Source organism: Danaus plexippus, chromosome 28, assembly GCF_018135715.1.
Source record: "Danaus plexippus chromosome 28, MEX_DaPlex, whole genome shotgun sequence".
Taxonomy (NCBI): domain Eukaryota; kingdom Metazoa; phylum Arthropoda; class Insecta; order Lepidoptera; family Nymphalidae; genus Danaus; species Danaus plexippus.
Genome location: NC_083556.1, coordinates 192,569 through 219,989, shown reverse-complemented (window position 1 = coordinate 219,989; position 27,421 = coordinate 192,569). Strand labels below are relative to the sequence as shown.

Here is a 27,421-nt window from a genome sequence, read left to right as displayed (position 1 = left end):
TTCGTTACAAAATATTTATTTAATCGTATTATGTATGGTAACATGAATTCCTGATATAACTTATAACACGTCCCTCACGTGAAGGTCGTCAGTCCAACCGAAAGTCACGTTAGGGTCAAACTGACAAAGTTGCGTGAGGAAGTGCTTAAACTTATCTTATATGTATCTTTTACATTATCTTTTAGCACCAACTTTATCTTTAAAGATATCTTAATATTCACTATAACTATTCTGTATCCGTGTGTGTGTTTTGTGACGCTCGAGACAGTATATGAAGTAGTAACTCAATGGAGACGGCGGATATTTTCTGTACGCTTACTATACGTTCGCGCGTAACGTGTGGAGGACTGTTAACTCTGCATGTGTAGTGTGCTTGTGGTGATCGCACTGTTGTTAATATCGTCGTTGTTCGTCATCATTAGCGCGAGTCCCTCATGTTCTTGTTCCTCTCTCTCTCTAACAATCTCTTCCTCACTTCCTCCGGGTTGTATCTCTTCCTGTACACTCTCTTCGCTCGTCGCACGGGGTTCGTGTTCCTCGTTCTCTTCTTGTTGTTGGTGGGGAGGGTCCTCGTCTCTCGCAGGTTCTTGGGCCTCCTCGTGGAGTTGGTGTACAGGTCCCTCTGACTGCGGAGCGAGGCCTCGTAGTAGACCTTTCCGTTGACGACTGCTTTCCTTATATTCTCCGTGGTGCTCAGAACCCTCGGTGGTCTAACGAAGGTCGTCTCGCTGACTTCCAAACTCTTGTCTCTGTTCTCGATCTCGTCTTTGGAAACTCTCTGGACGACTCCTCGCCTTTCGACCGGGAATTTGTTGCCGAAATTGAAATCCATGAAATCTTTGTCGAGCGCAATGTTCTTATCTTCCAGATTCCTCTGCGACGTCTTGTCCACGACTATCTTCGCTCGCCTCGCGGCCAGGAGCCTGCCGATGGCTTCTATCTGCTTCTCCTCAGCCTCCGCGGCTCTCAGGTGGGCCAGCTTATCGTTCTTCACGTCGTCTATATCGAACACCTCCAACGACGTCGTGAAGTCGTGCAACTTCCCGTCGATTCCTTTGATGTAATCGCCGTTTAGTTTCGGGTTGGTTCTGTACTCTTCAGCGTCTGTCTCGTTTTTAACTTCTCTTTCCGTCGTGCTCTCCCGCGTTTCGTTCCCAGCGGTTCTGGTCGTGGTTACGTCGAGGTAGTCGGCGTCGTCGTTCGTGATATTAATTCTCTTCTCAGTCCTCGGACTGTCTCCAGACCTAGCTTCTATTTGGTTGACGCTCGCTCTGTTAGTGGTCGTGTGTTCCTGGGGCGAGCGAGTCGTTCTCTCGGTTTCGTTGAATTTGAAGTAGGTCATGTTGGGCGGAGGTCCTTTGTGTAAGTATGCCACTGGCCAGTATCTAAAAAGATATAGTACTTTTATATTAATTTTGTTTACATTATGATAATATCAAATAATAAGCTAGGAATTAAAGAATAGTACCTTGGCACGCCAAGACCTGGTGGAGGCACCTCATCATCAGGTAAAGTATTGACGGGCACCCACTGTCCCGAACCGGGTCGTGGTGGGTTACGTTCGTATTTTATGTGCGGTCGGCTCTCCGTTGGTACTTTCGAGAAGCCTGAGAAACGCAAATACATATTGATTATCTTGTTTGTTATCATAATGGCAATAAGGTAATCAAAGTCTACCGCACCTGGCAAAGGATTCCCATATTTATCGTAATAAGCTCGAGGACCATTCTCGTACAGGTCATCCCAGTACCGTCTATCAGCGGAGGACAGATAGCCGGATGAAAGTCTGTCCCTCTCTGGGTACGTCTTTTGGCCTTGAGGTATATTTATTTGCGGGCGGTCTGACTCTATTTAATATATAATGAAATATTAACGATGATTTGTATGAAATTTCTTTATTTGTAAACTTATATATTATATCAATTATTTTTATGCTTGTTTATTGATGTATTAACAGTATTTCATCAAATACCTCTGTGTCCCTGCGAGGGGTGAGGAACGTTGTGTTGGTGGTACGGATAGTACTTCTCACTACACGGACGCCATTGGTCGGACGCCGGACCCACATAACACCTATTTCCGATAAAAAATATATTATTTTTATCTAATTTAACTGTATCATATGTTATTACGTAATAAATATTTGCATTTTTTATATAGATGATATCATGATCAGGTATAATGCCATTAGCAGCATCCGACTACAAGAACAGTTCGTTTTGCATTAAGTTAAGTGAAAAATAGTTATAGCAACTCACCAAGGTTTCCGGAACCCTTCGCTGTATCCGCACCTATGTGTGGGAGCGCAGCAGTAATCCCAAGAACCTGTCATTAATTATTGTAATTCAATTACAAAAGAAGTTATCAATTGATTTTTCTTTATGTGATCAATACGAACCGATCTCTCCCCCCTCCGGCTCGCACGCCCAGTGGCCCGCTATCACATTCCTCTCGCACGCGGTGCCGCGCCGACACGGGAACCCGGACACGGTATAATGACGCCACGACAAGGACACTGAATCAATCATTGAACATATTCATTATCATTTTTGATAGAATTTTACATAAATAGTTATAAATATATAGTAAAGGTCACACTCACGGCTGTCATCGCCTCTGTCTCCCGGTCTGCCTGGTCTGTGAGGACGATGAGCACTTTGGACAGGATTAGGACGAGGACGAGTTCCTGCCATACCTCCCGAGGACCCGTAGTCTGATCCAGCATATGAACCATACGCTGCACCACTTGAGGCTCCATAGCTTGAACCGCTGGATGAGTAATGGCTGGAGCCACTCACTGAACCGTAACCTGCCCCACTCGAGGAACCGTGGTTTAAATTACTGGATGACCCATAGCCTGAGCCGCTCACAGAACCATAGTGGGAGTTACTTAATGCATCATAGCCTGAACCACTTGAGGAACCATAATTTGAGTAACTTGATGAGCCGTAACCTGTACCAGTTGAGGCACCGTAGTTTGAGTTACTTGAGGAGCCATAGCCTGATCCACTTGCAGAACCATAGTTGGAGTTACTGGCGGAACCGTATCCTGAGCCACTTGAAGAGCCATAATTGGAGTTACTTGAAGAGCCATAACCTGTACCACTCGAAGAACCATAGTTTGAGTTACTTACTGACCCATAGCCAGAGTTACTTGCAGAACCATAGTTAGAATTACTGGCGGAACCGCCGTATGCGGAGGAACTGTGATCTGAACCGACATGTGATTCATGGCCAGCATACGATGAACCGCCAGCGAAGTTGCTTGAAGAGCCGTATGACGCACCACTTGACTGACTTATTAAGGTCCCACTGGAGTGAGTGATGGATGAACCACCATCATATGATGGATTTGAACCATAAGGTGGTGTCAGTTCTGGTCCACTCGGTCTAGGTCTATGACCTATGTCAGGTTTCTCTGGTTCATAATCTGGTCTATACGGTTTATAATACGGTTTATAGCCTGGTTCCGGGTATTCAAAGGGTCTATCGCTCTCTCCACTTTCAAGGTATGGTTTAGAGCCGGGTTTAAAGTCGGCTTCTATTATGTACGGTTTGTGAGCTGGCGGACCACTCGGACCCGAGCTAGTTATATAAGTTTCTGAAACAAAGGATATATAACATAAATATTTTTAATACGAATTAAAGTAATCAACTGCTAGGTGCCTTTACCTGAAGGTGGCGCGTCTGGACCGGATGTAAAGGGATAACTCTCTTCTGTCTGTATGGGATGCGGCACTTCAAGTGTCGGAACTCTGATGGAGATCATATTGGAATTTTAACTGAATATTGGTTACATACAAAAATGTTTCGCTCAAGAAACTATTTAAGATCAACTGCAAAGTATTTTTTTCTGAGTAAATCACTTAGTTTATTCGCGTAACTTACTCATATTCATTTTTCCCGTGGATCTTCCTCCAGCACTGTCCGTTGAACAGGTCGAAGGCGAACAGCAAGTCGTCTGTGGAGTGTTCGTAGTCGACGCCGCGATGCAAATCGAAGAGACGGATCTCTGACAGCAGACAGTTGTCCTTGTCAGGGGGAGCGTTGCTTCTGAAGTTATAAATTTGTAGTGTGTCACTTGACGACATACGCAGTACAACTATTATGGGTTCCTTCCGCGGGAACTACAAGTGATTCTTGGATAAATTATAGCCTATATGTTATTCTGACAATTAACCTATATTACTGTGAAGTTTTATCAAAATCAGCTCAGCGGTTTTTATGTGATAGAGTAACAAACGTCCATCCATCTGTAAGAACTATACGAATCGGTAAAATAGCGGTATCCGTCCTTAACAATCAGCTTCTATACTTGTTTCTTATTAGATCCCGTTCCGCTGTTGTCCAGGTCTAGATGTATGTGTCAATACATATTTATCCAAACAGGACTCGAACTCCTACATCATCCTGGGGAATCCGGCACTGGATCACAGAAAGACATATCTACAGTTCAATACTAACGTGTACGAGAAGCTGAGACACTTGAAGGGGGCGTCGGTGCAGGCTCGACCGCACGCTCTCTCGTCTGAGGTGCGCGCTCGGCCGCGGACCGCGCCGCGGCTGAGGCGGGCCGACTCCACGTACTGGAGGTAACACTCTGAGGAAGACGTTCCTCCACTCATAACACAGACAACACCAGGATATTGACGAAAAATTTGTATCACTACACTATATAGAGAGTTTTTGATTCATAAATCTACTCTCCACTGCTATACTACCCTCTTCTAAATAAAATGTTCGGATTACTACGGGTTATTTTATTATTTTAAACTACATACTCCCGACGTGTCACTCGTGATCACGGACAGACGAGGGGAAACTGTCCGTCAGTGGGTCTTAGTATTTGTCATCTGACAATTGTAATCCGAAAAAATTAGGTTTATTTAATGACCACGCGAAGGTCTCAGATCTCATTTGAATACTAGATTTTAACCGAGTCTTTGATTCAACGCCAAATGATTGGAAAGTCCACTGCTATACTATGTTGCTTTTCAACGTTAAGTTAAATATATACAAGGTTCATAATAATCGATTCAGTAACAGAATCGATTCGGAATTTGATTGATAAAAACACAAAAATACGATTAACATCAGTGTTACAGCCACCGTGTATAGTGAAACATCATGAAAAGGAAGTCTTATAGATTTTGTTAGTACAAATACGTTATATATTTCTTTTGTTTAAACGAAACAGATGTGTTTACTATAACGAAAGCGATAAAACTATTGACTAAATATAGAAATATAATTTTTATTAGAATTATAATAGTAAAAATACTGCACTATTATTATATGCTATAGAGTATAGACACAGTGTTGAGTGAAGGCGAGTAATATGAGTGGTACATATCCGAGATGCTTAACTTTCATTTGAATATGGTGAAACTCAGCTCATTTCCCGCGTCTGTACCCACTCTTAAACGAAACATTTCTCTATGAAAGCTACCGTATCGTGTAATTTCATAGATTTTATATCGCTCTGTTCCGCTTACAACCGGTTTCCATCGACGCACTACATACGGACCGTTTCACGTTTCCCGTTCAATAACTTACGTAATTACTATGTTATGTCAGGATTCCTGAATGATAAACTATTAACGCTCTGTGTGTAGTGTGTTGATGTAAACCTGGGGTAAGCGTACTGAACCGAGATTATTTTCGCCAACATTTATACATATAATTATTAATATAGGAGTGTATTGTGCTCCGTTCAACTGACAGTATTAGAGCGCACCTATAGTTGGCGATCAAACGAAAATATGTTATTAATTTTAATGCAAGCAACCATTCGTATTGATTAAGTCATAATTTGTAATCTGCATATATTGAACAGACGTGGTCTGCGAACTGGACTTGAACGGACTGCTTATATCTAGTTAGTAAATAATAATAAATAAAGTACTGTATAAGTAGGCAGATGTGACTGTGAAGTCAACGCTAGAGGAGTGCTAAGAGTTACTTCGTAGTTCGTAGGTCATTGACATAAAGCACGAATAGAAACTTTGCACAAAATAACATTTCCATGGAAGACAACATAAATAGGCATAAAGACGGTTGACTATTTATATTGAAATATTCACACTTGACATCTGACACCTGACGTTCAAAATGTCATTTGACATTTGACGTTTGACATCTGACATCTGTCGGAACAGTAACTGTCAGAGTCTCGTGCTAAAACCAAATCAGTGTTCTGTATATTCGGCCAACATCAACAGTAAGGCGGATATAATTTTATAAAACAAATAATATCTCTTTCAGTACTCACGCGGTTCATGTTCAGCGTCGTCATAGAGCGCGGGCTCACATCCCCGGCCGTAGTTCCCGCGGGAGTACAGCTCGTGCTTGTTGGGAGTCAGACCGCGCGAGAGGTCCAGGGTGGTGGGAGGTGATGACGTCAGCAGACAGTTCTCGAGGTCATCGCCTATTGTGGGAGGATCGAACCTGGAGGCAGGTCGCAGAAGTGTGGAGATAGTTATGGAATAAATTAAAGCAAAATAGAAGAAATATATCTATATAAATAGTCTGAAGAAGTTTTTACGAATAAACTATCGGTATTTACATATTAATAATACTAAGTTATACATTTACATATTGAAATACATTTAGTTTCCGTGAAGTCAGTCGATACGTTTGGTTCACACTGAACCTTCCTCGTGTGTGCTCAGAACGAGCCAACCAACCTGAAGCTGAATCCTCTGCAGAAGAAGCCGTGGGCCCTGATACACTCCGCCTCGCAGGCGCCCAGACCGCTGACGGTCAGCGACGAGCGGACCGAGGCCCGACTCAGGGCGGCGCCCGACCGGACGTGCCAGAAACACTCTACAGAACAACCAGCTCTGACACATTCACGGTTATTACACTTTATTTGAGAGGAATTTGAGAACAGAGGAGGAGGAGGAGATGCCTCCATCATCATACGATGTGATTCTTAACTAAGACCAGGATTCCTTAGTTAAATTTTTGTCAATTTCAAATTGAATGAAGCTGATTGTAAAAATAACTGTTCCTTACAAATTCCCCGACTTTAATAATATATGATAAGTATTTTTTTATAAATAACATACTCCATGTCACTCTTTATCACATAATCTATTTGCCAGTGAAAGTCCCATCGGGATAGGTCTAGATGTTTCCGATATTTGGCGGAACAAACATCCATATGTATTCAGTATAAAGGGAGGATAATAATGTTTCAAACAGCCATCTCACCGCTCTCGACCCAGGGCTTGGTGCTGATGGTGAGGCAGTCGTGATGCAGCGGCATGGCGTACACGTCCGAGCTGCTGTCCGCGGACATCTCCAGGCCCTTGTAGGGTCTCTCGCTCAGGAAACAGTTGTCAGAGCCTGGCGAACTCGAGTACCTGCAAGGATGTCGCTTCGACGATACTAATCGACCTTCTTTATACAAAACAAATGAGGTCCATACAAACAAATTATTTAGCTGTTTGTGAGTCTTCCACCATAGACCATCCGAGTCCACCAAAGCTCATGCAACCCTAACCTGTAGCTGTACGAAACACATTTGAAGTTCCTCTCTCCGAAGCAGGCGGCCTCACAGTCCACCACCGTCCTGGCGGCCAGGGACCGTCTCACCGCGCCCACTCCCAGGGACATGCCCGGCCGACGGCGGGACGAACAATCTGGTACACGACAATAAAACGATACATACCCTGCTGAGACACAACTCAGGCGGTGAACCCCCACGAGTCGTAGGGAGCCTTTGAAGTTAATTCGTTATAACACTGTTGGTGGCAGCGTGTGAGCACGTCTATGAGTTCAACACTCGAAGCGTAATGTGACCTGAGACTGTCCCGAGAACAGTTGAAGAACTTCGCTTCTGTATTATTTGCTAGGCTCTTATCTGGTCTGATCGAGATTAGTACAGAAGGTCAAATATTGGAAGTATCCGAGAGCTACGTTATTTCATGATATCTAAGGCTTTCGAGTGTTAACTGCTCACTACATACTACATACGTTTCGGTTACTTTGCAGCAACCGTGCTCACGGGCGGACGAGATGAAAACGTCCTAAAAATTTATGCCAATAAAGAAATAATTGAATTGAAGTAGGGCCAGATTCACAATCAAAATTACCAGATAACAGTTATTAAGTTAAATGAGAGACTGTTTCTGTCCATTTTATTACTTTTTCTCCTAATTCCTGGGTTATTTTATTTGATTTTTAAATTAAAGCCAGTAACAGTGCTAGAGCCCGAACACAGTTAGCTTACCTAAACCAAATTACCTAAACCAAACTACACACATTATAGTATTAACGTGGTTTACTTAGTGACAAACTGCAAACGCTTCGTATGTAATGACGCTGTTACTGGTGGTAAGCGTATGTACAATCAGAAAAACTTTTCGTTTTAGTTTGCCTTCATTAGACTACAATACGACCAGGACTCGAACCTATAGGTACGAATATGTTTATTTTTACACACTTCCAAGACAACACATCATGAGGCTGATTGTTCCTTTTGCTATAGTTTAATTTACCTTTAACATTGTCTTCTTCATCATATTCTATCTTAGTGGGCGTGTCGTCTCTCCAGAAGTTGCCGGAGTTGTTCCACCTGCCTTTCTTCCAGGTGCCATAGCCGTAACCCAGGTGTTCCTCTCCGTGGCGCCTCAGACTGTAGTAGTTGAACTCCTGCTCGTGGTTTCTGCTCAGACTGTTGTAGGTGGAGCTGTCCTCCCTCTGATACTCCTCGCCGTGTTCTTTGAGCCCCCAGTGGCTTATTGATTTGTGGTAATCGTTTCTATCCTTGTAATAGTTATCTACACCGTAAGAGCCGCCATACTTCCCCCAACTATTTTTCTCGTCTTCAGTTCTGCTTATACCTAGAATTCATTGTTTTATATACTTATAGTATTTTTATAGAGAATATACTAAGTTGGAAAATTTATTTCGTCGGTCTGTGAACATTAAGTATTAACTATAATTAAAAAATGAATTTCTGTTTTTTAAATTAATTGTTTAATAAAAAAAATAACACAACCATTTTTGTGGTGTTTTTATTTAAATGTATTTTTTGTCGTAGTTTTTATTCAATGAGACATATATTATTTTGCACAACCAATAAAATTTATCCCAACAATCTGTAAAACGTCGTCTTTGCTTTTAAATTCTGACAGGCGTATTTAAACTTCGACATATTTATTCCAACAATGTTTTTTTTTTATTTATTATAATCTATCATAGAAGGTAAAAGAAACTCACTTTTACTATAACAATATTTTATTAATAACTTCACCATGCTACACAAGCTCACCGCACAGTATAATAATGTGAGTGCAGTATTTGTATTCAGGTAAATGTTGTTAGTGTGAGTTCTAATCAATCGTTTTGCCACACTCACCAATCTTGTACGGTATGTAAGGCTGGTCTTCATACCGTCTGTTATGAGACTTCTCGTCAAAGAACCTGTTGTACGTCCTGTGATCGTGAGCCGACCAGTTCCTGTCCCGCCACTGGTCCTGAGACGTCAACTTGTTCTTGGATGACAGGTAACCAGAATGTAAGAGCCCCGGCCCCCTTAGTGTTTCCGGGCAGTAAGGTTCCAAACTGTTCCTGTCCACTTCGTAGAAATCGTAATCCTTATCTTCCACGAAGTCCTGTCGGAGGTCGAAGGCTTCTATCGGTTTGGTCATCAGCTCGCACAGACCTTTCCCTCGGAAGCTGGGGTCCAATCTACACACGAAATAAAACCTTGCTACACATATAAGACATTTTCCTTATTACCTTTATACTCCTTTACCAATGAAAAGTACCGTCCGCGATATAGAAAAGTATTTTAAAACGTCATTAATCTAATAGCTGCCACTAACTCTGTTTACATAAATCAGTACGAAACCTTGAGTCATAATGACAGCAATCATTAATATCTGGGTCAGCCACGTTAAACAGACGGAGCTGTTCGAATAATGTTTGTTCGGGGACGGATTTAAAAATATATACTGAACAGACACTAAATGACTGTTGGTTGCAACTAACAGCATAGACGTACCTAATAATTCAAATATACTATAACTTTTTTCATATATATGTGTGTATAATCCTTTATTTGTAATTTTCGCATAACTTCCTTCCCGTGACTCCGCCCGTCCCTGTACAAGGTGAACGAACAATGGTGATGGCGTGTGTGATAACCAGTCGAGGTTGTTATTAAGCGAATACAGTTTTATTGAATATTTTTATATAAAATTGTAATGAATATAAATATTTGTATTGATGAACAGCATTATCCTTAGTATGAGTTATTGTCGTGAATTCAGACTGATAGTTTCGACGTTTATCTTATGCTAACGTTAGAAAAGTCAATGTTTTCATGGAGTTGTATCGAATTATTTTACGTTTGTTTAAGAATTTACGCCTTATTTTGTAATTATAATTAGGTTCGGTAGTTTTCGCGTACCATACATAGAAACATTCACACATCCATTTATTTATGACAATATTTAATACATATCCTCTAGAGGATATCGCATGAGACTGAACTAACCTAAATAATTATTATCTCAACGTATCTATAGATATTAATCTATGTTTAGGATGAGATAAACGTAAACGTATTTATATAATATATAAAACTCGTCTGTCCGTAACAAACGTATGCCGTGGTAAGATACGTTACGCCAATATTCTCCATGAAAAACCCCATTGAATTCCATTGCAACAACTAATACTCCCAAAGATTGCGTCCGTCTCGGCCTCTCAAGACAGCCTCCGAATCAGGAAATAACAATCGTGCGAAATTAACGTGAGAGAATTACTAGCAGGCGGCTCTATGATAATTTGACTAAACTACTCCGTCATAACGGCACATTGTTAATAAATGTAGCAAGTTCATTCATGTCAATATATTGAGAGGAAACCTCTCAGCATCCCATGGGATCACCGTGCGGGTGCTGGGTCCATCGTTGCAGGGAGAGCTTCAACAGTGCCTGGGACTTGCGACCCAGGCGTAGGTTTAAGGCGTCCCTATCTAACGCCTTAAACGCTCGCCTCCACCGTCCAAGCTTCTCTCTACCTAACCAAATTTGAAACGAATCTACTAGGGCTGCCTTCGACGCACGTACCAAGAATGAATGATGCTAGTTCTGGACAGGCCCAAGTGTTTTAGTAGGTTGTAAAGAGATTTAGCCCTTATACCTCTCGCTCTCACTTCTACCGCGTACAGATCCACGAGGAACCTATTCTTAGTGAACTTTTTAGTAAGTACTCAGGCCATGACGTAGATCTTGTACTTCCAAATAATCTCAGACTTACTAGAAACATTATTAAGACTAGAAAAAGCGAAGTATTAATGAACAAAAAACGGAGAATTTTCAGTAGTGAGACAGAACATTTTAAATTAATCAAAACTCGTAAGCAACATAAGATCAAATGATTTTTCAGAAAGTGCTGGACATGTCTTGATAGATGGCCTCTTGGATCTAAAGCTCAACTGGAGGGCTTTCTTATCTGGTCATCTACTACTTGGAGATTTTAAGCATTAATTGATTACAGGAGTTAAAATACTATAAACCTAATGTTATACTAATTTATAAAATCCTAGACATATATATATGTACTAATGTGTATATAAAAACCACAGCGTGTCTGTGTGTAGGTTTATCACTCCCATCAACTCCTACCTGTAGTTAAAACTCTCACAAGGGAACCTCTTCTCAGTGGCGCACTCTCGCCGACAGTCTTCCAGCCGCTCACAGTCCACGACCCTCCTCACGTGACTCCTCAGAGCTCTCTTCCCAGCGAGCACTCGTCGAAAACAAGCTGAATCACAAACACAATCAAAACTTATATAATATAAGTAATATTATTAAATAATTAAATTGGGAAAGTAACTGTGAATATTGAATAGTGTCTTGAGAGCTTTACTCATAAAGCCTTTCTTTCTTCAACGATATTATTTTTAGAACCAGAATGATCTTGGTTTGTTTTGTTGGAAGCATTTTAAATACAAATAAACTCTCTACTTCTAAAATATGTTTACAATATTTTTAATAGTTTAATATAAACATATGCAAATAATATAATTTGTATCAACCCCGATAAAGAATATGTCTGCTAAAGTCGAGGACTGCTTTTCAGCTTGGACTTATTATGTAATATAATTCGTGACTTAATTTAACAAAGAAATACATTATAATGAGAGGCTCTCTAGAGTTTAGAGGTGTTAAACACAATGTAAAATATATTAAACAGATTTAGATACAACTCTGCGTGAAACAGATCCGCGGGATCTAGACGAAACGAGGGAAGAAATAAGATGGAAATATTAAGGCAGTTATTTTAATGAATTAGTTTATTATTAATAAATAATCATTAAAATAACCATGGAATTAATTATACAGAATTAACTTAACGTTAAGAAAAAAAAATTGTTATATTTAGGGATCGCTGTTTAATACGGAACACCGTCTCATGCTTCTCAATATTCTTTCCGTACCAAAGTTTATAATCACGGTATTTTAATGATTAACACAAAAAAATTAAATGACTATACTCGTTGGAAAATTTAGATATTTTTTGGTGAGCTTTTATAACGTCATTCCCGTACAATCTCTTAGTCACCCAATTTTTTATTTTCTTCTCAACCTGACAGATGATATTTTTTAGAATACCATTAACTTTCTGCCTCAAAGACTAGTGTCGGATCAACCCTTTAAAGCTTGCCATGTTTTAATATCTCCTTAAGACATTCATCTATTAATTGAATCTTCAAATAATGGTGTCTTATAATTAACTGGTAAAATTGAGATCACGACTTAAACTAAGCCGGATAAAGGATTTTTTTAACGACATTATTAATAGCATTTTCTATTTTATTGTACCTTATATATTAATACAGCTAAAATGTTCATACAACTATACATATAATAAATATATCAATAGAGTTAATTTGTGATCAATAACGATTTGCGAGCTTTTTTCTCTATACGTGTCACTAATAAAAAATCACTTAAATGTTCTAAATATATAAGATTTTCTCAAATTAAACTGTCATATAAATTGTCTCCCTTTTCATCTATAGTTGTAAATGTATACATACTTGGTGCATTCTCTACGAGTATAACTCGGGAACAGACCGCCACATGTACTAGCAGGCACAAATATGGAAAACACTTCAACATTTTTATAAAACACTGACATCATCCGAATCCATCCTACATACAACACTGTCCACTCGCATACCACTGATAACAAACTACAAAACTTTGAAAGAAAAATATGCGCCAAAAAACATGGCGTAGATGAAAAAAAATTAATAGAACGAATGAGGTTTTAAGCAAAGAGTTTTTATTATTATTTTTTTTTACCACAGAGCAGTATGTGGGTCAAAGGTAACACGTAACGACTGAACAGTAGCATTGTCGGGCGTAGGCTTATATGCGAGTGACATATAAAGATATGGATGTGTAGTTATAATGAAATAATATAAAAAAGGTTAATGTATGAAGTATAAAACCTCCTTGTGATTAATAAGAAGATACTTTTTTGGTCCTCGAGGCTTTTGTGTCAAAGTTATGATATAATGAACTCTGTTATTAAATACGTTTTCTAACGAGTCATGTCCACGTTAGTCCAACTTCATCTGATTGCAGCTGATAAGTCGTCGCTCGTGCTATTGTCTCAAAAACAGAATTTAATTCAAAAACTCAACATATCCGACCATTGTATGTTGTAGTATTGTAAGTACTTATTGATATGAATTATTGTGAATGACACGAGAGTGTACAAACGTATGTTTAAGAAGTACACTATACACAAATGTGTACAGCTTGTAGAGGGGTAGTATAGTGTGGAGTGTTAGGGAATTGTACAAATGTGGAGATTTTCGAAAGTGTAACCATTTGAAATAATGGCATTTTATTTGTAGTTGCAAAACGTGAATCTTATTAAAATATAGATTTTTTTGTGATTTCATGTAATTTTAATACATATATATACATATACCCCTGCAACGCGATGGACCCGGCATCCGCGTGGTGAATCCATGGAATGCTGAGAGGTTACGTCTCATATATTGTTGCCTTAACAAATAATTGTGATATTTTTGAGAAATTAAAAAAATTACTTTGTGTGAACACCAAAATTACTATAGTATAGTCTACTAACTGTCAGAAGAAATTGCCATATTTTTTGTAATTCTCGATGTATTCAGTATTTGTTAGTCTTCATTTTCTATAACAATAACAAAACTTTGCTTTCGTTTAGAAATATAAACACAAGGAGAGTAAAACAGCTGTGTTCACGTTCCTCATACTATTAAAGATTTTATTATATGAACAAATACGGATTTACTGATTCAACCGTAAATTTGGTTTATATTTTAATTTCATTTTTCATCATTTCCTGTATCAAAATAACAAGATTATATAAAAAAAGTTCTACTTCATAAGTTTCTGTCTCAACAACCTATTAAAAATAGAATAATTCTTAGAGACCATCCTTACCCCAAGTATTTATTGTCACACTACAGACGGATCGTTAATAGTTTATCATTCGGAAATCTTCACCTATTATAAACAACGCGACGGACCCGACACCCGCACGGCGAATCCGTGGAATGCTGGGAGGCTTCGTCTCGTAACGGAGGCTTCAGGTGTGTATTAACGATGTAGACTTAGACATATTAATGTAAACTGCCGGTTCCTGAAGCTTCTCTTATATAATAGTTTTTTTTTTTTTATTATAATTCTAAAAGGAGGTAATCTTTACACTTTGCATATTTGACTGACTGCTCTAGTCCACAAACGTTGGTTAGAGGAGGTTTGGGTGAGTTAACACCGCAGTAATTATAGACATTGCACAAAGAAGCCAGACGTAGTATAAATAAAGCCTTTTTCAAACATTTTATAAAACAAAAACTATAATCTTAGATGTCATCTCGTCTGTCCGTGATCGGGATCATGTAGATAAAAAATAATAAAAAAAGCGTAGCATCCGAAAAACTTAGTTCCAGTTAAAAAATATATGAGTTATGTAGGCCTTTCGTAAAATATTGTTTTATAATTTAAAATCTCTTAAAATATTATCTGACAGTCGACGCACAGTTGTGTGTTAATCGCAATTAATGCATGTAACTATAATAAATTATAATTTTTTTGCGGAGTGAAGTCAGCAGTCAAATAAATCTTCCAGGTGTATTGTTTAGCGACCTTGACAGTTGAAACAAAAGAATTTAAGGCATTTATATATTTCCTCGTGATCTAAGTTATTAGGGTCACCTCTTGACGTATGGTCGGAGAGTTAAATCGTCAGCTACGTATTATATGGTCTCTCTGTTTCAGTTTATTGCGTTCCGCTAGACCTTTAAGGTCATGACGATTTGTCAGTTTTTGTTCCATTTTACGTGTTATTTTACCAGATTATTATCCCTGGTCACTCGGTACTTCTAGATGATGTAACTGGAATCGTTACCAGGTCAAAAAATGTATTGAAGAAGTATTATGTTTTTTTTTATTTAAACCATCTGTAATAGTTACTTCATAATGAAGGCACAACGGCCATATTGGAGATAGTATCCGGTAGTTTACAGTATACTTCTGTCACCTATAATATTTTTTTGAAGTTACTATAGAACTCGGGTTATGTTACATTAATTGCTGCATTCGACTTGATACAGGAAACTTGTATTAAGTCGTTTTAAAGTAAAAAAATTTGAACGGAACATAAATCGCGTCGAGACAATAGTGAAGGACGCACAGACGCACACAGACACACAAACCTCTTTATAACATTACGTTAACAATAAGTTTTGAACACAAAAAGATTCTCCGATATCAGATTGGCATCTCGCTGTGGTCCAAGTGGCGGGTCTCTGGCCGCGGATGCTGTTTCCTATATCTCGTTCGAAGCTCCCGTCATCCGGGTGAATGGATTTTCCCAAAAATTCCATATCAATGTTCAAAACAATATATTTTATCCTCTTCCTCCTCCCATTGTTTTAGGTGATCGTATTAACTCTGTTTGTATGAGTGAGTTTGGGAATTTTCGCCGTTTTTTTTGTCCGTAACTGGATTTTATTAAATGTAATAATATAATTCTGTAAGGTTGGACAACACACGCCCTCGGGCTGATGAGGAACGGTCTCTAATGCCTTGGGCCACGCGCGTGTTCATAGTAGGCTGTGGTCAAATTGCTTAGACCTCCCATTATATAGCATTATGTATGATCTTGTGTAGCTAATCATGGGACTTGAGTCGCTGATTACGAGCCTTTGTCGATTAACACATAGATTTTGGTAGATACGTTTTATGATTTCTGCAAACGCTTTTTCGTTTTCAATATCCGACGAATAGGGGATATAAGTCGATGTGTGTATGTCTGTGACAACATAGCTGTCACGGATCGACCGTTTTTCTTGGTTATTGACTATGGCTGTGCAAGAATGTCAGATCTTTTCCAAAATGATGTAAGGCAGTGTTGATGTGATCGCTCGATTAATGGCCTCGCGTGTGCCGACATAACAGTTAAATGACAATTAATATATTCGGAGTTAAAAAGTATTCATAAAAACTTTTTGGTTGCCAGCTTTATATTTATAGTCAGCCAGCGTTATAAGTTTGATAAATAGGAATAATTCAAAAAACTAGAATCCCTGGATATTTTAACCATAAAATATTTCTTGAGTAAAAATATTATAATTTCATATATGGGTATAATTTGTATTAAAGATGTCTTGCTGAGAAATTTTCTGTTAAACTTAAGCAAAAAAAAAATAAAATTTTTCGCTTTATGTTAAAACGAAAGAAACATAATCTTCTACTATTATATTATGTAGAATACACAAACTATATTTAATTATTTTCGTGTTCGTCACTGCTTGGTTTATAATTAAAAATAGATTGAATGAACATTATCATATTGGTGAGATCTAAGATTTTCGCGAGTGTTCGTTGATGTAAAACTAATATATATATAAAAACTATGTTAAAAATAATAATAAAAGCTTTTTGATTCCGAAAAAATATTATATCCATGATATCGTTACTCTGATTCCAAGTTTTCAGACAAGTAAAGAAGCTAAATATTTATCCGTCAACATTCATGTCGTTGCACTGCGGTGGTGCCTCGTCACGATGGGGAGTGGTTGTTCTCACACATTTTCCCAAAATAATCATAAGGTCATGCCCTTACCGGTCAGATGATTTTAAATATAAATAACGATCTGTATGTGTGTTCAAACAATACCGAGGTTGTTGAAGCACTGAGATGAACAGATCACAATTATATAGTTATTATGAAGTGTTGTACATCAGACATTATAATACGCACACACACACACACACACACACACACACACATATATATATATATATAGTACATTTCATCCTGGCAATTATTAATTTAAGATACTTTAAAAAAATCTTAAAAACCCAACAGTTTTGTAATGGGATATTTTTTCACGGAACTATTTTTGTTGTAAGTTTAATTCATTTCTATAAACAGTATTTTTAGAGTAAAAACAGATTCTTAAAGTAATTGTTTTTGGTGGTAACTATCACTGATCAGTGAGTTTAAGAAATTGAATTTTAACCGGCAACTCTAACAATAAATCCTTGTTTTGACGGTAGTTCTATTCTAAACAATCTTTTTCATTAATTCTATTAAGACCGGGGACAGCAGTGTACTATTTTCAGTTTTATTATTATAATATGTCATACATAACAAGGAAAATAAGATATTTGCTATCAGTTTATAGTGAAACAATAATAAAATATTGACCTGAATCTGTGGAGTTTTGTCAGAGAACTTTATATGGTGACAATCTTCATAAAGGCGTGGAAAACATTTGCCATCGAACAGTCAGATGGAAACATGTACTATGTATGAGCCGTACACACGTAAAGCAACTGTGTAGCTGACAAAAACATTTAGATAATCGTTAAAACTATGTGATTTTACTTAAATAGATAACTTTTGAGTTTTTTTTTAGTTTAACTTCCCTGCGTAATAAACAATCCAAGTCTACCAAATTTCGGTTTAATATCTACATCGCATAAATATTCACAAAACAAAAAAACATGAAGTAAAAAAATACGTCACTTCTTGTTATATTTTAGATGTTGAAATAAACAGTTCTATAATGTATAAAAATGAACACAATACGAAATACTGAGGATCCGCCGGAGACTGAAGGAGAGATAATGTTTCTGTTCAATATTCTACATAATATAACTAGTGTAAGCGCTCAGTCATACTCATTATAATTAATTCTGACTTGCTATCAAATTCTGTCAGTCATACGAAGCGTAACTTGCGTACTCAACGTAAATATGTACGACGTAAGTACCTCTCACTCGTATCCTTACTACACGCTCGTGTTGTCACACTACAAACGGATCGTTTCCTGTTTTCTATTCAATAACTTACGTTAATACTTACGTGAAAATTTGTGAATTAATAACAGTTACAGCTCCGTATCTAGTGGGACGGGAAATGCTTGAGTAAGCATGATTAGTAAACCTTGTTTTGTATGTAAACGCTTTGTTATTGAAGTAATTGGGCTATACAGGCATTTAGTTAAATAAATTACTGGAACATTAAAGCATTTTAATCACTGTGAAGAACACGTGGCATAAGTAACCATTAATAAAATAAATAAGATCAATTAAAAATAGCAAAATACGAATACAAACTTATTGTCTTTGTATCAAAAGTATTGTCAGAATTTTTTTGCTGCTCCCAAATTAATATACTAACTGAAATCAAACTAACTCTTTGCTATTCTATGATCTTTTGCCTCACATCAACGATCTGCTGCTACTCAGGGTTTGCTTTTTCTCAGACAGTTATGGTGCAACTCGGGATCAAATAATATTGCACAGATAGGCCATGGTGAAGAGTGTTAATGTTTAACTTCAAGCCTTTCTTCATGTCTTTTTGACGCCAAGAGGAGTTTGTTCACCTTGACCCTAACTTTTTCTATCATATCTTTAGAATTTAGATACTCCGACCGCCTAAGTTATTTGGTATTTACTATAGAGTGATCCTCGAATATTAACTTTGGGTGGTACATCGAGTCCAAAGCTAAGACAGCTGCAAGGAAACTTGGTGACCTTACAAAAGTGATAAAGTATTTTAAGCCGGGAACCTCGTTGTATATGCAACACATAGGTCCAGTCGTGTTTGGATTATTGCGGTTAAATTTTAGCAGGCGCTGACAAATGTCACCTTATTACTTTAGACTCTGTAGAGAGACGTGTAAAGTGGCTTATTAGTGACCACAACTTGTTTGAAACGAATCTACTTAGCATTTAGAACAAGCGAAAAGTAGTCTTTCGTATTCTACAGAATATACTTTCGAGAGTGTGCATATTAATTGCATATTTTTATTAATAAAGGCTGCAAATGATTGGAACAGCTTGCCTAAATCTGTGTTCTTAGACAGAATGAATAGACTGTTACTGAGACAGCGCGCACCACTTACGACTTCAATACCACCTGCCACCAGGTAGCAGTCGAGAACTAAACCGTGGTGATCTCATTCCAGTTCTTTCTATTAGTCCAAGGTTGTTGTGCAATTTACTTGACACTGACTTCAAAATTATAAAAAAAAAAAATTGATTTACTTAATGATATTAACATGGACAAGCCGAGGATGCATCTCAAATAAGAAAACTATAAATACTAGAGACGGAACAAATTTAAACTTCGGAACCAATCTGCGTGAAACTTAGTACAGAAGTTGTTTGAAATGTACGTAGTCACTAAGAATGTCTCCAAGATGAGGGTACCAGGTCCTAGTTTCCTAATCATTACACATAACTTGCATAAAACAAGGATCTTCAAATCGTTTCTTAGAGGTCAGAGCTTTTTAAGAATACTTACAGTCGAATTTACACGTTATAATTCAGTAATATTCTCCTTTTTTTTAAGATAAATAAGTATACTTACTGTAGGCCGTATAAAAAAAATAAGTCACTCTTACAAGATAGGCATAAAAAATATGTATACTTTGGACGAAACAGACCCTTAATAATGAGATGATATATTAGGTCCTTACCCATTAAATCGGCGTTTTGTAAGGGAGTAATTTATGGTCGATTTTTTCAAAATATTATTTTTTTATTTAATAAAAGCATGTGCCATTGCTATTTATGCACGTTTCTCATCTCATAGGTTCATTGATAACTTTACGAAAAAATCCATTCACATTTGAATCAATAATATCTTTGAAAGAGCGTTTGCATTGTCCCGTAGCAGTTAATGTGAAGCACCTAAGGTTGTTTGTTTACAGTTCCTAACACCTATTAATATACCCTCTAATTCCTGTTAATCATATCACTAACATCCCTACATGATAAAACGAACCAATAATCACTACACCATAGACACGTCTTTCATTGAGACGAGACCTCTTAGCATTCCATGGATTCACGGTCCATCGTGTTGCAGGGAGAGGAGCTTCAACAGTGCCTGGGAATTGCTACCCAGGTGAAGGTTTAAGGGGTCCCTTCTAATGCGCGTTAAACGCTCACCTCTACCGTCCAAGTTCCTCTCTCTACCAAACCAAATTTGAAACCCTACTAGGCCTGTCTTCGAAGTACGTTCCAAGAATGAATTGATATTAAGTCTGGACAAGCCCAAGTTTTTTAGCAGGTTGTAAAGAGATTTAGCCGTTATACCTCTCGCTCCTACTTCTACCGCGTACAAATCCACGACGAACCTATTTCGAGTGAGGTCGTAATAATTGTTGACCTTCATGGTGTGGTCTTTTCGGATGTTTGATTCCTAAGGAACCGTGAGCTCCTTGGGAATCATTATCAGCATGCGCTTTATAGATATTTTATAATACTTATTGAAAAAATATTCTTAAAAAAGACTAGAACTTTAGTTATTTTAATAAATATAATGTATCGTTAGTTATGTAGAACAAGATGCCACCTACCTGCGTAGTTGAACTCGTTCTCAGGTCGTCTTCCAATATCGGAGACGGCTACCGGTCTGGATGTGATAATTTCATCATTTGGTCTCAGCATGAACCCTGGCCTCTCCCTCTCTGCGCCATGAGGCTTGAGAATTGGTCGGTCAGAATCAGGTTTTCTGCTATGTTTATCATCGGGATCATCGTATACAGGTCTATTACCTGGTTTGTTTGACGGTCTATTATCTTTTTTACCGTAACCAACATTGCTAGATACCTCAGGTGATGGTCTCGAGTCTGTGTTTCCATAACTTCCTGGTTTGATTCCATACAAATGATGGATTCCATATCCCAAATGGCTGCCGTAATATCCCGCCTGACCGTAGGATTGGCCGTATGAAGCAATATTTTGATTGTTATAGCCACTTTGAGAATTGCCATATTGCTGACTAGTTGAAGTTTGGCTAGATCCATACTGTGACGATTGTGCGGCTTGGGATACGGATTGGCCGTAACCAACATGATTTTGGTCTCCTTGTCCGTAATTATTATTCAAGATGGGTTTGTTAGTCACAGGTTGGTCTCCGTATCCGTTCACACTTGGTAGTGGTTGATTATTGACCTGGTTCACACTTCCGCCTTGACTACCATATTGGCTAGTAGCATGTTCTTGAGAACTCTGTCCGTATGAACTTGATTGGGCTGCATCTATTTGGTTATGTCCAGCAGATATTTGGTATATAAAACCATTCTGGATCCCGCTTTGTGGACTGTCTTTTGGTGGACGATTCCCATAACCATTGGATACCTGGTTATAATTATCTTGATTATTCGAAGATCCATATCCCTGATTAACCGAAGATCCTTGGCTGGAATATGCGTTAATGGACTGGACTTCTCCATAGTTTTGGTTAGAAGATTGACCATATTGATTATTATACCCTGAATTATTTTCTGTTGGTCTAGGCTTTTTTGGAGGTCTGGACCCGTAGCCAGTACCTTCATTAGGTTCATTATATCCGTTGGGATCGGGTTTTTCAGGTCTATAACCGTAATCTTGTGAACTAGGTTTTGCTGGCCGCTGACCGTAATGATGATTTTCATTCCACGCACTGGATCCATAATGGGCCTGATTCTGAGAATACGAATGCTGACTTGAATAACTATTTTGTCCATAGCTTTGACTGGACGTTCCATAATTAGTACCGTAATATGGTCTTTCGTTAACGTGAGGCCTGTGGGGTCTCGGTGGGTCATAGATCTCGACGAAAACGGAATTATCTTGATTACCATAATTGCTGGCATATTGGTCAGTATAAGTATGTGTCGGTTTATCGTAAGGACGAGTGGGCCGATGTTCAGTCTGGGGTCCGATAGGCCGGGAAGGTTCTGAAATGGGTCCATAAGGCACTGGCCGTATCGGATATTCTGGATCTGGTCGATATCCATGACCGATGGGGCTGGGAGGATTTTTACTTGGTCTGATTATATATTGATAGTGAGGCTTCTCTGTCGTGTACTGTGGCCTCTGTGGTCTAGACGGTTTTGGTCTATACATGTCCTCAATGTCATCATCAGGTTGAACGGGATGGTAAGGATCTGGTCTCCAAAGGTCTGGGCGGGGTCTTCTGTTATCTTGGAAGTATAATTCGTCGTATGCGTCAGGCCTTGAATTGTTAGAAGGTCTACTAGGCCTATACGGGAGTTCCGGTGGTTTATGACCACCATAGCTGGGAGGCCTATCATAGTCTGGTTTATCGGGACTGTATCCATCGGGTCTTTCATTTATATGGTTGTAATTGGCATTAGGTCTGTTCGAGTATGAGGGTAACGGTCGACTAGATTCAAAAGGATTATCAAAAGGTCTTCTGTCGTCTTCCTGAGGCCGGATCACTGGTCGATGTAAGGGTGCCTTTTCACTCTCACTGAGATGTTCCTCGATGGGCGTCGGTGGCGCCGGCTCGCACAGTATCCTTCGAATGTAGACGTCATAATCGGAATTTCTTTGTAAAAGATTTTTCTCCTTTATTTCTTTTTCGTTTATGTTGCTGAGGTCGCATGTAGCGTTACCTTTAGCGCCAACCCTGGAACATTTTTTTAATACATCAATAAAATTTTATCTACAGTCCACCTAACAGTACTATTTATATGACTGTGTTTCTCAATCAGTCTAATGTAGGTTTGTTATTTGGATAATATTCTCTACACATTACATGTACCACAAGTTGAATTCACCAAACTATAAACGAATAGTATAGAGTTTTTTAATTAATAAATCTTTGTACATGATCGTATCAAAATCGACTTCAGAATTTAAATTGCTAACTATCGATATGTTGATGGATAATTCAAACTCGTATTAAGGGTACAGCTATATTTTTTGCTACAAATATCTGTCTCTATAGGTAACTTAAAATACGAAGTCTGTGTATATGAAGATTTGTTTACCCGTAGTCAAAGGCTTGACACTGTTTGTCTTGCTTACATATCTGCTCACACTCCTTAATCATGAGTTCTGAAACGTTCCGATAGATGGAGTCCAGCGGTAACTGGTCTCCTATAGATATCCTCTCGAAGCAATCTGTAATAATAATCAATAACACTGAATAAACATTAAAAGCGTATTAATCCGAGTGATTCTAACGAAGTACATTAATTTTGTAATACACTCAATGATTAATGAAAAACGTAAATCCATTTATAACAATGAAAAAAATATTTATATGGCGCAGACACAGATAACACAAAAACGCAGTATTCATTGTGACTTATATTACAGAAAAATACTATTAAGTATTTATTCTGTGAACTGATTGAAATTTTCGAAGTGATTGTTTTAATGTTCAATCGCTCGGTCGTCTTAATCTCAAGTGCAATGAAAGAAAGTTCGAGAAAAATTATATAGAATGACTAGTCCTGTGACTGCACAAACTTGTCAAAAAGTGTCCAAGGATTCTAGCCTTCTGTCCCGAATATAAAACATTTTTGGTAGTTAGCCCACTTAGTTGTGGCTTATTCCTTACTTCGTCCGAATCGATTTCTCGCATATTTCCGACGAGTTTTGATATTCAAGTGTACATAATATTTATATAGTTTATAATTTAATCAGAGAGTTCAGTATATTAATCCCATTTCCATATCTTATTCGACTAACGTTATAAAGCCTTGACGTGCGACAACCACACAAACAATGATCTTGCGATGACAGGTCAAAAAATATAATTTCTTTGAAACTAACATTTCGAATTTCTTTGTTAGGAAAAACATTTGAAAAATTTATAAAACAGAAGTCAGTTTTGCTATGTACTGATTTAGATTTTTTAATATTTAATACAAAACAGTCAATAGTTTTATATATTGGTATCAAGAGTGAAGTTATCCCATGCATTGATTGAATGATACTGATGATAACATTTGGGAGTTATTAATATATAAATATTTCAATATAACATTGTGCCACATAATACCAACATACGTACATCGTTTATGAGATTTTTATTCAAATTTTAGGTTTTTTTTTGTCATATTTTTTTTATAACTCAGTATGATCTTTGTATTCTTTGTATGTTTAGTACCACAGACAGTTTTTAGCGTATGTGTATTTAAATGAAGCTGAGCTCGGATACTGCGCGTTTTCATTATTTTTCAAGCACGTAGTTCCGACGTGTCACACTTTCATATCGTCTGTCCGAGATGACGGTTGCTGTAAAGCACCCGAAACGTCGGGTGTATGTATCAATTTACCAATTTTGTATTTATCTTGTGAGCCTTCACCGTTTTTTTTATGAATAACGAATCATTCCTGACATTCGTTGTTCTGACTCCAATATTTTGATAACTTCACCGACAGTATCAATAAAATTTCAAACAAAGATCATAGTAGGTACGACACACTTATACATCCCTCTACAAAATCTATAAATCTCATATATAAAATTCTCGCGTCACAATGTTCTTTCCCGTGCTTCTCCGAATCGGCTTGACTGATTCTCATGAAATTTTTTGAGCATATTGAGTAGGTCTGAGAATCGGCCAACATCTATTTTTCATACCCACATCATCTATTTTCCATACCCACAACATCTATTTTTTAGTGATAAGCTTTGTTCACTCTTAAACTTTTTTTTATTTTTGAACGAAATTTTTAGTTTTTATTTTTTTATAATGTGGTATCAAAAAATAAATACAACCCTAAATTTTTGCTTTTTTATCACTAAACCCTACTTTTTTTATATATATATGTAAACACAATACGAGTGTATGTTTATTTCGGCTAATATCTAAAACGGCTGAACCGCGTTTAACGGGACTTATTGGCAGGTAGCTGATGTAATAAAAAGTAACTTAAGGTACTTTTTTTCAGAATCCCGAATGACAGTCCCAAAATTATTACGCGCAAGTGGGAGGCAGGGCGCATACGGGGCTTCAAAGTTTTGTCATAGTTTCTTATTATTTTTCTTACGCACACGGAGTCGCGGGTAACAGCTAGTTTACCATATACAATAAAAAACGCCCTCTCTTGGACTTAGCATCAACGGATTAACTTTTACGCACTTAACTTAAATTTTATAAACGATTACAAAAACACAGACATTCATTATATATAGCCGCCGAAAAATAATGAAAAAAATGTGATTTTTTTAAATTAAATAAGTATTTGTGTCGAGTGTAGATCAGTACTTTATCCGTTACTTAACACATCTAAAGATATACGTTGAAGTTCTTGTAAAATAAGCAAAGCATCGTCAGTTCGAGTTATTGTAACTAGTGAGACTTTGATGGAATATAAATGATATTATTTTCTTAACAAAATCACGGTTAATATTTTAACTGAGACAAGCAATAAATTTCTATATGTTTTATTACGTATAATTAACATCAAATATTTTATATTAATCGTAACTTTGTGGAGTAACTTAAGTGTTGCGTTCGTTGCGGCTAACTGAAGGCCACATTGCCGCCACACTTTGGACTAATTTGGGCAAAAATAACCAAAATGTTTACCGAGTACGTTATGTGTGAGATAAAACGAAATACAATATATAAATTGTGCTTTCTTGTTATTTCTACTTTCTTTTTATTTATATGTAAAGAAATCCGTCAAATGTCAATAAAATAAGTAAAATTATTATCTACATTATTGAATCTATAAAGAAAAATATCTCACCTTCGATAGACGTCCCGAGCTGCGAATCAATTGACAGAGTCAGAACTGAAGACGCGAGCAACGCCGGGCACAGGACCAGTATGTACAACATTCTGACATACAGGCCGGAGATCATTATGAGGGATTAAAAAAACAAAATTGTCATAATGACAATCTGGTCAGACGGATCGAGTGTCAGGTTGTCAGAGGTGGCAGTAGACGGAACACAGTAGACAGTAGACAGCAGACAGCAGACAGCAGACAGCTTGTGGTGGCTGAGGAACACGTCCAGCCAGGTTTGGTCTTGCAAATGGTGTGGCGTCAGTCTTGGCTGGGTGTGACCGAGCGATTCGGTCCGGTGGGTATGACCAGACACTTCCTTGGCGTGGTAATCTTGTGTTGGTAAATCGTAGGTATGTGGCTTCAGTGTGAACGCGGTTTTTGTACACAGATAGTACCATTTGTATCTTCATTCCATTCATGGCTCACAATCTTTAGTAAACTTTCTTACTAACCATGAAAACTTTTTCCTTGTAATTAACAAAAACGAAAGTAATGGAAAATTATACAATTTTTATTTTTCTCTCATTCGAACTCAAGCCCAGAACTGTAAGCGTCCTAAACGCTATTAAGTTAAATCGTTGAAAATTCCTAACAATAAGCAAAACAAGTTAAAAAGAATCATGTCTCAAGGATGCAGGAATTATTAATAAAGTACGCTAATAATGATCATTTGACATCTCATTTTATTCTATAACATAAAAAAAATTAAAATAACTATAAAATAAAGATTCCGCGAGCCACCTCGTATAGCAAATGTGTTTTCAAAAACCCGCTAAGTTTGTAGACCTCTGGATCCATTGAGAATATTTTTTACCTCGAGATTACAATCAAATGATTGCTGTTTCAAACATCTCGTCCGATCCACTCATGTTATAGTCGTTTTTTACATTTTTTATCTCAATTTGGTTACCGCTCTTAACAGATTAAATCTCTCGATACCGTTTAATATATTTCAAAGGGTAAATTTTCTGGAAGTTTTTAAAGAAAACGAAAATAGTTTGCAAGCTACATATAAAAGATTTTGAATTCACTATTTGGTGTCACGGAAGATGTTTAAAAAAAAACATATTTTTTTTTATAAAGATCGCACCCAAAAGGACGTAACACGTAATCAATTTAAACCTTCATCTTAATTTTATCGTAATACTTATTTTTAGTTTGAAATCATATGTTTAAATAAAAAGTATCTCGTCTCTCTTCGACGTATTTACTAATGTCTTATAAGTAGAAGTTACGTGAACTTTATACAAGACATTAATCTAAGTAAGAACTTAAAAAAAATTAATCTAAAAATGTATTTAATTAAAACATCTGACACGTTTCGTTAT

At 37.5% G+C, this 27,421-nt stretch overlaps 1 protein-coding gene across 2 annotated transcripts; it reads right to left on the bottom strand.

Moving 5' to 3' along the window:
- On the bottom strand, positions 1-26,543 carry LOC116776099 (uncharacterized). 2 transcript variants are annotated; one of them, XM_061525424.1, is made up of 20 exons: positions 26,052-26,543; positions 23,333-23,465; positions 20,909-22,968; positions 11,646-11,784; positions 9,368-9,699; positions 8,505-8,849; positions 7,508-7,646; positions 7,216-7,367; positions 6,687-6,825; positions 6,272-6,447; positions 4,465-4,600; positions 3,889-4,053; positions 3,673-3,755; positions 2,603-3,601; positions 2,399-2,515; positions 2,259-2,325; positions 1,973-2,073; positions 1,683-1,847; positions 1,469-1,607; positions 1-1,385 (listed from the first exon to the last, which is right to left on the bottom strand). In XM_061525424.1, the coding sequence occupies exons 1-20, from the start codon at positions 26,164-26,166 to the stop codon at positions 419-421; spliced, it is 6,669 nt and encodes a 2,222-aa protein (XP_061381408.1). In that variant the 5' UTR covers positions 26,167-26,543; the 3' UTR covers positions 1-418. The 2 variants fall into 2 exon arrangements, with proteins under 2 accessions (XP_061381408.1, XP_061381409.1); XM_061525425.1 differs by having other exon boundaries at positions 3,889-4,050.
- Between the last annotated feature and the right edge of the window lie 878 nt (positions 26,544-27,421).